The 11,328-nt window shown below is 44.1% G+C and overlaps 2 protein-coding genes across 4 annotated transcripts; one reads left to right on the forward strand and one right to left on the reverse strand.

The window, feature by feature from the left end:
• The first annotated feature begins 671 nt into the window (after window positions 1–671).
• rab33ba (RAB33B, member RAS oncogene family a) lies at window positions 672–5,993 on the forward strand. The gene is made up of 2 exons (XM_038698729.1): window positions 672–1,381; window positions 2,716–5,993. Exons 1-2 carry the CDS (start codon window positions 1,154–1,156, stop codon window positions 3,214–3,216), a joined length of 729 nt encoding a protein of 242 aa, XP_038554657.1. The 5' UTR covers window positions 672–1,153; the 3' UTR covers window positions 3,217–5,993.
• A 148-nt stretch (window positions 5,994–6,141) lies between these two features.
• Window positions 6,142–11,142, reverse strand: zgc:113425 (uncharacterized protein LOC541425 homolog). Of its 3 annotated transcripts, XM_038698727.1 has the most exons (6): window positions 10,666–11,128; window positions 10,177–10,236; window positions 8,948–9,079; window positions 7,181–7,327; window positions 6,565–6,622; window positions 6,142–6,459 (listed from the first exon to the last, which is right to left on the reverse strand). In XM_038698727.1, exons 1-6 carry the CDS (start codon window positions 10,828–10,830, stop codon window positions 6,353–6,355), a joined length of 669 nt encoding a protein of 222 aa, XP_038554655.1. In that variant the 5' UTR covers window positions 10,831–11,128; the 3' UTR covers window positions 6,142–6,352. The 3 variants fall into 3 exon arrangements, with proteins under 3 accessions (XP_038554655.1, XP_038554653.1, XP_038554656.1); XM_038698725.1 differs by lacking the exon at window positions 6,565–6,622 and having other exon boundaries at window positions 6,142–6,534; window positions 10,666–11,134; XM_038698728.1 differs by lacking the exons at window positions 6,565–6,622; window positions 8,948–9,079 and having other exon boundaries at window positions 6,142–6,534; window positions 10,666–11,142.
• Between the last annotated feature and the right edge of the window lie 186 nt (window positions 11,143–11,328).

Consider the following 11,328-nt stretch of genomic DNA (forward strand, 5'->3'; position numbering starts at 1 on the left):
AATTAAAAGATTATCCTAAAGAGAATAGAACCAGATACCTCACTCTCCTTTTATTCCACAAAGAAACTCACTTTTAATTACATTTTTCCTTGTAAGAGTTTCTGAGACAAATGTTCAAAATAGTTAAAAACAATTGTTTGTATTGTGATTCTGATATTGAAACTTTACAACATTTGTTCTTTTCATGCAGTTATAGGAGATCCCTTTGAGAGTCATTTGAATTGGGTATCTGAAAAGGACTATCAATCGCCCAAATTATGATATTAACGATAATAAATTTGGAGTTATAATGGAGGATAGAAAAAGAGAAGTCATTTTATGGCTAAACAATTTGTCCACATATGTAGCTTTACTAATACCGACCACTGTCCTCGGATTCATGAATGAGATGAACATGTTTAAGAAAACACTGAAATGTATAAAACCCAAACACGCCATGGATATTTACAAAACATACAGATATTGATTTCTGATTAGACCCTTATTTATTTCATTCTTCTTAATTTACATTTTGTTTACTTGACGCTTTTATCCAAAGCTATACATGCTATACATGTCAGAGGTCGCACGCCTCTGGAGCAACAAGTACTTTGCTCAGGGACACAATGGTGGATGTCTCACAGTGGGAATTGAACCCAGATCTCCCACACCAAAGGCGCATCTTATCTATGCGCCATCACCACCCCAATTTATTATTGCTTTGTGCTGTTTGTTCTTTGTTACCAACTTTATTTTGTAACGGCCAGACTTCTGATTATATAACAAAGATATTAAAAAACAAAGAAGGCATTTTTCCTAATGGGAAATCATGACGTATAACCCTAAAATGCTATTGTGGGCGTGGCTGGATGTCTAGCCCCGCCTCCCCGCAGGCCGCAGCCCTGACCAACAGTGTACGTGGGTGCACAGCTGAAGACTGGGAGTGTGCTGCTTTGTTAAACATAAAGATAGCGTGTGTGTCTTGGCAGTGTCTGATCGCCGAATAAATGTTACGTATTCTTCACATGTCTTTGAATTTTGAGTCGGAGCGGCAGCTGTGCGCGTGAGAGTCTTCTGTCGGCGCTTCCTGGTCAAACAGCCGCGGGGACATCGTTAGCTGGACGGACTGAGTGCTCGTGCAGGAGCCGCTGCTGGACCAGCCTGTCGGTCTGACATGGCGGAGAGCGGCTCGTCGGTTGAACTCTCCGGCTCTCTGACGAGCTCGAGTCTTCCGCCGCCGAGGACCCGCATCTTCAAGATAATCGTGATCGGGGACTCGGGTGTCGGGAAGACCTGCCTCACCTACCGCTTCTGCGCCGGCAAGTTCCCCGAGAAGACCGAGGCCACGATCGGCGTGGACTTCAGGGAGAGGCTGGTCGAGATCGACGGCGAGAAAATCAAGGTTTGAAATGCAGGAACATCTGATTCAGACAAGGGGCACGACTCGTGCCTCTGGCCAGGATGTAGGAATGAGTGAGGTTTCTTTTAATGGAGCTTCTTTACTGCGTTTCTGGAAGAGCAACATTCATGAAGGCTGCAAACACACCTCAAGCTACACACCTGCTTTAAATGCATCCAGAGGGGCCTGTGGGCAAAAATACTTCAGTTAAAGCTGCATAATGTGTCCCAATTTACTCTTCATCTCCTGCATACATCAGGGTCTTCACTTCTTGGCTCAGTGAAATGACATGAAATCAGAGATCCACAAGTTCTGCTCAGTTAGTGCAGATGTGTCAGGGCCACGCTAGTAGACTAATCTTCACAACATGCATTTCCTTTTGGAAGGCTAGCTGGATCCGCCTGTGTCCAGAGGCGTCCCACCGTCTGAGAACTCTCCTTATCAGTTGTCCCTTGCATAATCACCGGTCCTGTCGTTGGGCAGCTGGCTCTGAGCCATGCTGGAAGTGTTAGAAACAGTTTCAACGTACATTTTATGTTGTGAAAGAAGTGCTTCCAAAGTACACAGGGGCTCATCTTCTGAGTGAAACTGCAGCTTTCTATTTCCTGCTCCACTGTTTGTGGGTCAGGTTGGGCTTCTCGGTACCACTCTACCAGCTCTCCCTCCCTCCCTTTCTTCTGTCAGCTTTCTCTTGTCCAGCTTTTTGAAAACATACACTGAACCCTCGCTCGTGTCTCTGTTTGGCTGTGACTTCACGTGCATTTCTTTCCTGCTCATATGCTGTGGAGATCTTCAAGTGTTTGGTGAGGGGCTGCATGTAACCCAGGACACGGCTGTGCATCACACAGTGACGGCTGTTAAAACTTCACAGCAGAAATAAACAGGTTGAAAGTTTTTAGTCTCTATAGTCAATTTCCCCGTCATTCCTGACAACTGTAGGGGTACGGGGAACTCGCATGTTTAAATTAGATTAAGACTTTAACGTATGCATAATTAAAGGCATGGCTGCTTTGAGTGATCAGTGTGTGTCGGCCTCAGCTCCATCCGTGATTCATCTCAGTGGCCATTTTTGGATTAGCCGGTACTTAGGCGAGTCAGGCACTGTCGAGATGGCGACGGCCAGAGCCAACAACCTTGACGATCACTCCTCAGAAACCTACGGGAGACATCACAGTGGCCGCGTCCATGTTATTTTACAGTTTATGCTTGTCACTCAGTGCAACAGTGGCTCGCTTTTAACACAGATGGATAAACACACACACAGTCCTTGTTAGAATGCATTAGATGTCGGGTCTTTTTAATGTGATTTGATCCATTTCCGCACTGTCTCCACACAGATCCAGCTCTGGGACACCGCAGGTCAGGAGCGCTTCAGGAAGTCCATGGTGCAGCACTACTACCGCAACGTGCACGCTGTTGTCTTCGTCTACGACGTCACCAACGCTGCCAGCTTCCGCAGCCTCCCAGCCTGGATCGAGGAGTGCAAGCAGCACGCTCTGGGCACCGAGGTTCCCAGGATCCTAGTTGGAAACAAGTGCGACCTCCAAGACTGCATCCAAGTGGGCACAGACGTGGCGCAACAGTTCGCGGACACCCACTCCATGCCCCTGTTTGAGACGTCAGCAAAGAACCCAAACAGCCAGGGAGACGGAGACTACGGTGGGGGAAACAGTGACCATGTTGAGGCCATTTTTATGACGGTGGCCCACAAGCTGAAGTCTCAGAAGCCTCTGGTGTTGAGCCAGCCTCCTGTTGGATCAGGGGGTACCATCAACCTGGGCAGGGGGAGGGATGATGGGGGAGATGGGGGTAGGGGCTGGGGCTGCAGCAGCTGCTGAGGGAGATAACTTCAGCTGAGGCTGCACAGGACTCAAGAGATTTGAAGAAGGAGCTGAGGAAAGAGTGGAGAGTAATTTGAGGGCAGTATTTACAGTATGATTATTGTTTTAAAATGCAGAAATCTATCGTTTTCTTCCTTCAAAAAACTTCAGTGGCCTGAACCAGTTTTAATTAACTTTATCTTCATGGGTTCTGTGGAAACAGAAAACAAGAAGATTGGAGAGTGCATTAATAAATAAGAGATTTGGGGGAGAGAAATCTCATAGTAATTTTCTTTCTTTACGACAAAGCTTTACTCAGACCTGATGGAAGAGCAGAATTTCATTTCTTCATGCGGATTTATCAGGGCAGACAAAATAACAGAACACATGATGATTTACCACTTCTTTCAACAGTCAGAAGTTTTATTCTGGTAAGTTTTGCCATGCTATCAAAATATTTCGATGTAAACAATACAAGGATTCGCTCATAAAAACATCGCTCATAGTGGCTGCTTCTAGTGGACTCCACTGTGTCCAAGGTCTTAAAACTTTGGAGCAGGAGCCAGCTTAATGCACTTACGTCAGTGGACATTGTCCCTTAGTACTTCACATTTCCAAACAAACTGAACAGAAAAAACAGACGCCAATCAAGGGCATTTGGGGCCCCTGGGATAGTTGCCTGTTGTGCGTGGTTGGTAATGCAGTCTTGAGTCAGGGATGTGTCCTAAACCATCTGATTAGATTGGTCCAGTCAGGGTGGGTCCAGCTTATTATTGTGAGATGGCCTGGGGTTGTTACAGATTTGAGCAACGGATTGGCGAGAGAAGAAATAAAGGCCAGAGGCTCTGGCAGTGTGAGCACTCGCCTTCTTTTAAAGCCCTTTTGGTGAGTAGAATCACTCGTCTTTGGCCACTACGAGCATTTTCTCAAGAGAAGGTCATGGCCCTCTTAAGACTGTGTTAAAGTGGTCACTCATAGTGATGAACCTAATGAGAATTATCACCTGGAGCTCCCCTCAACAAGCGAGTTTCAGCTCATTGTTTTGCTGTCTGGGGGCGGCTTTTACTGTTTTGCTTCACTGACCCCTCTCATAGTGTTGTTTGTGGCCACAGCAGGCAGCTGTTTTTAAGGAAAAGCTCTAAAATCCACTCTACCCTACCGCCTCAGCACAGACAGACAGTTAGCGACTAGCTGGTGAGCGTAGTGCAGCATTTAGCATCTAAAGAGCCAGATATTTCACTCACTTTATCACCAAATACAGAGCTAAGTTGAGCTTTCACCAAATGAATGACAATGTTGCTACATACTGTAAATAACAGTTTAACAACTTTGTTGGAGTACAAACTGTTCGCTTGCTAACTGACCGTTAGCTGATTTTAGCAAGTTGTTTTTACCCATTTCAAAACTCTTTATTGAACAAATTGTGTACAATGGTGAATAAATCGTGAGGAGAGAATAAACAACCCAGTAGAGAGACAATAGACAGACACTTTGAGAGCTGTGACTGACTACTGCTAGCTCTGCTGGCTAGTGTGTTAGCAGTTAGCTCGCCAGCTACAGTAGTTAGTAGCAATAACCAACTAGTCATAGGTATGTTGGAGATGACTGTGGCTGACTTTCACAGACTTGATAGTCAAAGGGAGCATTTGCAAAGAAAATTGCTGTGAGATCAGTCAAAAAGTGGCGCCAACTTTGTGCAGCCAGAGATAAGCAACTGCGGCCGCCTTGCTCCCGTGAGGTGTTAATATCATGTGACATGGGGACGTCTTGCAGCGCCGGCGAAAGTCTGACACAATTTTTAACCAGCATGCTCTATGTTAGGTCCAGCATGCTTCATGTTAAGTCAGCGCTGCGTGCACCAAAAGTTTTGTTTACAGCTTATTGCCACTGCCCCCAAGTGGGCCGAAAAATCAGTATAACAGGTTTTAAATGCAGGCCGCTATTATCACCTGTTGAACCCTTTCAATCTGCCAAACACGCCTGCTGCACAGTATGACCTGTTTATTCTTGCACTCTGAGATGGGGGGCTGTAACCAGGAATGGTCATTAACTTGATGATAAAGGATGCAAAGAGAGCCTGTAAGGAGTTTGGAAATGGAATCTAGAGAGAGTTGTTTGTAGTTGTATTGGCCCATTCTCTCAACGTAGGAAAGGCTGCAGATCAGCCAGAGTGGGAAACTGTTGTTCAGCCAGTGAATCAAACAGTGGAAACACGTGTGTGTGTGTGTGTGCGGCTTTCTAGTGTGCAGTTCTACATGTACATGGATGGCTATAATCCACTACATATCTTGTATGTAAACTTGTAATATTCTGCATGTCACGCCAACACTGTAGTACGATAAAAGCTGACATTGGTTGATTCCTATTGATGCACCATCAGCTGGTGTCCACTTCATGTTGGTCTGCAACTTTGCGTCTTTGGATGTTGTGGCTACAGCTGGTCCTGTGGCTCCTCTGCTGATCATCATCTGTTACTCTGCACATAATGTCTTCTCTCAGGACTCACTGTTCAGAGGCTATGCACACGGAGGAAAACCAAAGACAAGCTGCAGCTCTGTGGCTTGTCAGCAGTGTGACAGTGGAAGACATCACGTGGGTGATTTAGATTTGGTTGCTGCTTTTTTTTTTTCCCTCCCTTGTTTGTTTTTGATAAATGCCCAGCCCATCCTTCTCACACAATCCTACTATAATTTCCTTTGCCTTACTTTTCTTCACTAGAACCATGAAAAATGTAATGCTACTGTATCTCTTACTGCAAATGCCAAGAAAGAAAATAAATGACAATTACAATATTACAGTTACTAATGAATGAAATTACTGGGGTCAGGAGATAAAGGGAGACACTCGCAATAGTTTTGTCATGTGTAACATTGCAATAAATAAACTACTCTGGACATTTCAAAATGTATCATGTCTCTTTAGGAAATCACTTGATGAAATAGCTTGAAACATCAGGCAGGTTTTATTTATCAAATACACATAAAATCATAGAATCTATAGATAAAACAAGTCACTTTCACACAGCATATAGGGAATTTCAGTCTTGACATGTCACACATACAACTTTGGCATTGTTTAAATTGGTTGTGTCTTGAGATCCCCCTCCTCTCTGGAGTGGAGGAAACAGGGATGTGTAGGACCAGTCTCTAATGTGTCAGGCCAGTCTGACGTACGGAGGCCGTTTGGCGGGACCCTCTTCCTCAGTGGTGCCCTGGTCAGTGGACTGAGCTGGAGAGTTGAAGAGCCTGTCATCGCCAGTTGCTGGACACAGAGGAGAACTACATCACAGGGCTGCTGAGAGCGAAGCGCGTTCAAACGTAGGGACATCAGCTGCAACTGTGGGCAAGTTTCAACATTAGTTCTTACCTTGCCAAGTACAAACCATCTCAGTGTCCCCATGGTCACACTGAGGAACCAGTGTCTCCTGCAACACACACAAAGACAGAACATGATACCACTGGTCTACAAAATGTATTTTTTTAAAAGAAGAATATAGTGTAGAATCAAGATTCGCTCCGTCAAGTGGAAGCAAAACATTAAAAAGTTTAGAGTTTATCTGACAGCAATGTTACAGAATTCCACAGCATGTCCTGAACGATGCTGTTGAAACAGTAATTCTAACCTGTCCTAGCATAACAATGAAAGTATCTGAACAGGGGTTATGTCAGAAAGAAACTGAGTCTGAGCTTACATTTTAATAATCATACTTTTAATATTGGCTTTATGCTGCAATAGAAGAACATTTTAGCTAGTCTTATTTCCATGTCTTCTCCACGGATCACAACGTCAGAGTCAGTGCTTTAGCAGCTTTAGCCCCCGTCTTCTACCATGATAACATGCTTGTAGCCATCATCGGATATTTGAGACCAATAAAACTGATAGAAACAGCTTCTTATTTCTGTCTACCTCTGTTTAAAATCAAGGTACCATTGTTTCAAAAACAGCTTTAATTTAGGATTTTGCTCTGTGTGTTCTTCCCTACCAATCCAGTCCTGGCATCATAGCAGCCACAGCAGGGAAGACTACGGCAGCCCAAATAGGCGATGAGAGAGGAGAGAGCCAGGCTGATGGTGCAGGTCAGCAGTATGGTGGCGTTGGCCCCTTTCACCATCCGATGAAGCACAAACGTCTGAGCAGAGAGACAAGGAATGTATAAAACCTGTGTTAAGTGAACTTAGCTGTGATGTAGTACTTCCCAGAGAGTACAGCGTGGCCTTTTAAAACAAATCTCACTTGACGTATATACATGTACTTCTGTGTATATGTAGACTACTCTGTGAGATTAGTTCTTAAGTGTTGCTCAAAAGGCACTATATGAAAGATTAGGGGTCACAAAAATCATTAGGAGAATCAATCTCTGGATATCATGAATATTCAGACCAATTGACCAGAAGGTGTCTGACTGAACAGGACATCCTCAGGCCTCAATGCTAGTGGGGCAAAAATTGGCCAACTACTAACTCTAGTTGCTAGTCTAAGCCTGCAAAACAGTTTGCAGTTCTAAAGGGCTACTCCAGCATTTAGCAGGGCACTTTCATAAAGCTTGAGGACTTGCAGGAGACAAGATTTCAAAAGAATCAGAGACTGGTGGACATAGAAACACGAGAGGCCGAGATTTCTAGATCAACCTCCACAAATGCCGAACATATTCCCCATAATGCTGTTCAACAGTGTCTTTTATTAGAACCTGGCTGCCTGAAAAACACGCATGTAGTTCAACCACCATACCCCCCAGTTTGTAATGCAGGGCTTCCTGTTATACATTTGTAGTCTCCAAATCAAACTGAGGTAACCCAGATGAGGTCATCGGGTTATTTTCTCAGACTCAAGCTCTTCCAGAGTCACTAAAGACACAGATCAGGGGTTGGCAAATAAGTCTGGCATCGGGCCAATTTTTTTTCATGCCGTTACATGGTGAGCCAAAACAAAGTCTAATTATTTCAAATCCTTATATACTCATGTGCGCACACACACACACACACACACACACACAGCTCAGTTGGTACTGTGCGGGACTAAAGTTAGGAAGGTCTAAGATTGATTACAACTAACTGCAGATTTTTTTTCACCCTCCCATGTTAAACAAATTGATTATAAGGACACTTTTGCACACTCTCACAATAACGCATGTGCTGCAGGGTGTGTGCGTCCCGGCGTTTGGTCCGGATTCAAAAACCAATGGACGCTTATTTTCATTTCCCTGAGGAAAGTCAGTGGAATCCAGTCACACCTTCAATGACGGCTTTTTCAGAGGTGCGTCAAGCAAGCCAGAGACTCTTGTGAATGTCCTTCAAAACTCTTCAAAGTAAAAGCTCTCAATAAACTGGACATAATGCATTGCTGCAAAAACGTTCTAGCACTTTTATTTAGGAGGCACAATCACTTAAGAGGAAGTGATTGTGTGAGTTACTGTAGCTTTCATGACAGATCTATTTCAGCACCAGCTGCTATCAATCGATTTATTTTTCTGCTATCACACCAATCTGGCCGCGGGCCAGATATTATTGCTGACGGGCCGGTTCTGGCCCGCGGGCCGCCTATTGCCTACCACTGATATAGATGATAATTGTGTGCCACGTTATTGTAATGTAATGATGAGAAATTTGGATTTGTGTGCAAAAATAAATCAATTTAATTCATTTAGATTCTGATTTAGGCTCAACTCCCTTTAACCTCCAATTTTAACAACGTGCGTCACCTAAAGGAAGTATTTTGTGGTAGCGCAACTACACGTGTGTGTGTTGGTTACCACTTGAGGACTGTCGTGGTGGTGGAAGACCTCTTCATCCTCCTCTCCGTAGGTGAGGGTCACACAGGAGTAACATGATACAAACACTGCAGCCACGCAGGAGAGTCCTGCTGCTACCACCATCACACTCACCTGCAGGGACAGGAAGAGAGGTCCAGCACAAGAAAATGATACAATATGCAAGTATGTGTAGGAGAGAAAGGGAGAGAGTGGATCTCTCACTAACTGACTAACTTCATTTCATTATTTAACATTTGGTTCTATACAACAAATATAATCCAATTGTTATATTTTAGGATTATTTTACAAATTAAGCCACGCCTTCCCCAATGTGAGTCCTTGCTGTTGTAGTAAACAAGATGGTGGAGAGCAAATATCAAAGAAAAATGCTGAGAAATGTATTTGGAACACGTGTCTGGACACCCAGGCCAATGTTAATTATGCATGTGGCAAACATCACACCTCCTAAAAAACTATCTTGAGTCATTGTCACCATTTAATTTGTACCCAGAGTTTTTATTTTGTGTATTTAGATAGGCTCCACTTGGCAGTTTTGGTAGTAACTAGTTCATCGTAGCAATCACTCCCAGAACTCCCACTGGCACGAGAGCTAAACTGAAACGCTGTAAAGTAAGAATGCTAAACAGCATCTCCCTGACAAGGTTTTTCAACAGAAACATGTCATAGTATGTATTTTGTTCCCAATTCTATAAAAATTAAATTAAATTAAAAATGATTCCAAAAAATCAGTATCAAGGAAAAAACAACAACTAATCAGCCAATAATTCATTCTCAGTTTCTTTCCTCTCTAATATCAGTGATAATAGAGTCAAGATGTTCTGTATAGCCTTGGACTCCATGGTTGAGTTAGGGCTTAGGTTACCATCTGTCACAGAGATGACTTGTTGGGCATAAGTAAGGGGAAATAAAAATTTAAGGGGGGGAAACACCTCTCCCCTTAAGTGTGTCCTGTGCACACCACTGCTGACATAACACTGCCATGTTTAGTGTTTTGTGAATATATGCTTAGGTTCCTATAAGAATATCACAGGTGAGAGATCAAAACGCTACAAAAGGATTAATATAAATAAATACAGTGTAAAATAATATACATTATCTCTAAGATTAGTGTTGTTTACTTTATTCAAAAAGTAATCCAAAAAGAGGACCTTGCCTTGAGAAAAGTGCACGTACAGAGATAACGAGAGTGAAGAAACCATCACACGTACCAGCACTGAGTTTTTCCTTTGGGAGGCAAACAGGGCCAGAACACCTGGAGAGGCCATGATCTAAACGGAAGTGAGAATGAAATGACACACGAGCGGCAGGCAGGAACAAAGGCCAGAGCAAAATAATCCTTAATGACAACTAAGCATCGATATGGCCCCTTATCTCTTCCTGAGATTTACACCAGGCTCCATGTTCAGGAAACTTAGCGTTCCCAGGTAGCAACCAGTTTTCAAGTGTGTACTGAATGAATGCCAAAATGAAGATCTAGCAGAAATTTGTAAAACTTGTCATGGTCCAATACACATGAGGAGGAAACCTGCTGCTGAACTGGACTTTATAGGTCTAACGTCACGCTGTATTCACCTCTCACAACAACACGGACACTATCTGTGGTCCTCGGTCCAGACGTGATGATACTACTTTAACGATCCTGTGTTAATCAACATTAATTACTGAAAACAGTTCCCGACAGAGGATCAATATCTCACCAGTGCTCCCCATACCGGTGTCCTGGTGGTACTCAGCGGGGTATCCCTGCGGAAAACAGCGTCCATGAACCCGCACACCACACAAAGACCCGCACAAGCCACCTGCAGGACGCCGAGGACGAGCACGCTCTTCTGGTTGAAAATGAAGTACCTGTACCGGTCCATCTCCAGGTATTAAGCCGCTGGAAGTCCCCTGCTGGATGTCCGCCTCTCTCCGCGGTCAGAGGGGAAGTTTCGCTTGTGGTTGAAAAACATTCATGTCAGCTCGACCCTCGGTGTCGCTTCGTGGGGTTTCTGTGTCAAAAACGGGAGTTCCGGTGACCACACGTGTGTGCGGGTCATGCAGCCTGTGTGAAACTAGAATAGGGTTGTTTTCATTCCGGAAAGTCGAACTTAAGTCTGTCTCTCCTTCCGGGCTGCAGCTGGTTTCAGTGTTACCTCAGCAGGTGGTGGTTTATCCATTAACAAGGCTGACTGAGGCAGGCAGCAAAGGGTGCACTACAGTCCAGAGTTTAGACTCTCAGGCCCCGCCCCCTACACCAGCTGATTGTTAAGTTTCCCTTAACCAAATCTATGGATCAGTCAAAGTTAAATCATTCCCGAAAATCTGTAACTGTTCTACCTTTGACCCAGAGAATGGTAATATTATACAGGCCTGCCTGA

The sequence above is a fragment of the Micropterus salmoides genome, unplaced genomic scaffold, assembly GCF_014851395.1.
Source record: "Micropterus salmoides isolate LMB-PRFRI ecotype aquatic unplaced genomic scaffold, ASM1485139v1 Ms_hic_scaffold_5, whole genome shotgun sequence".
Classification (NCBI taxonomy): Eukaryota; Metazoa; Chordata; class Actinopteri; order Centrarchiformes; family Centrarchidae; genus Micropterus; species Micropterus salmoides.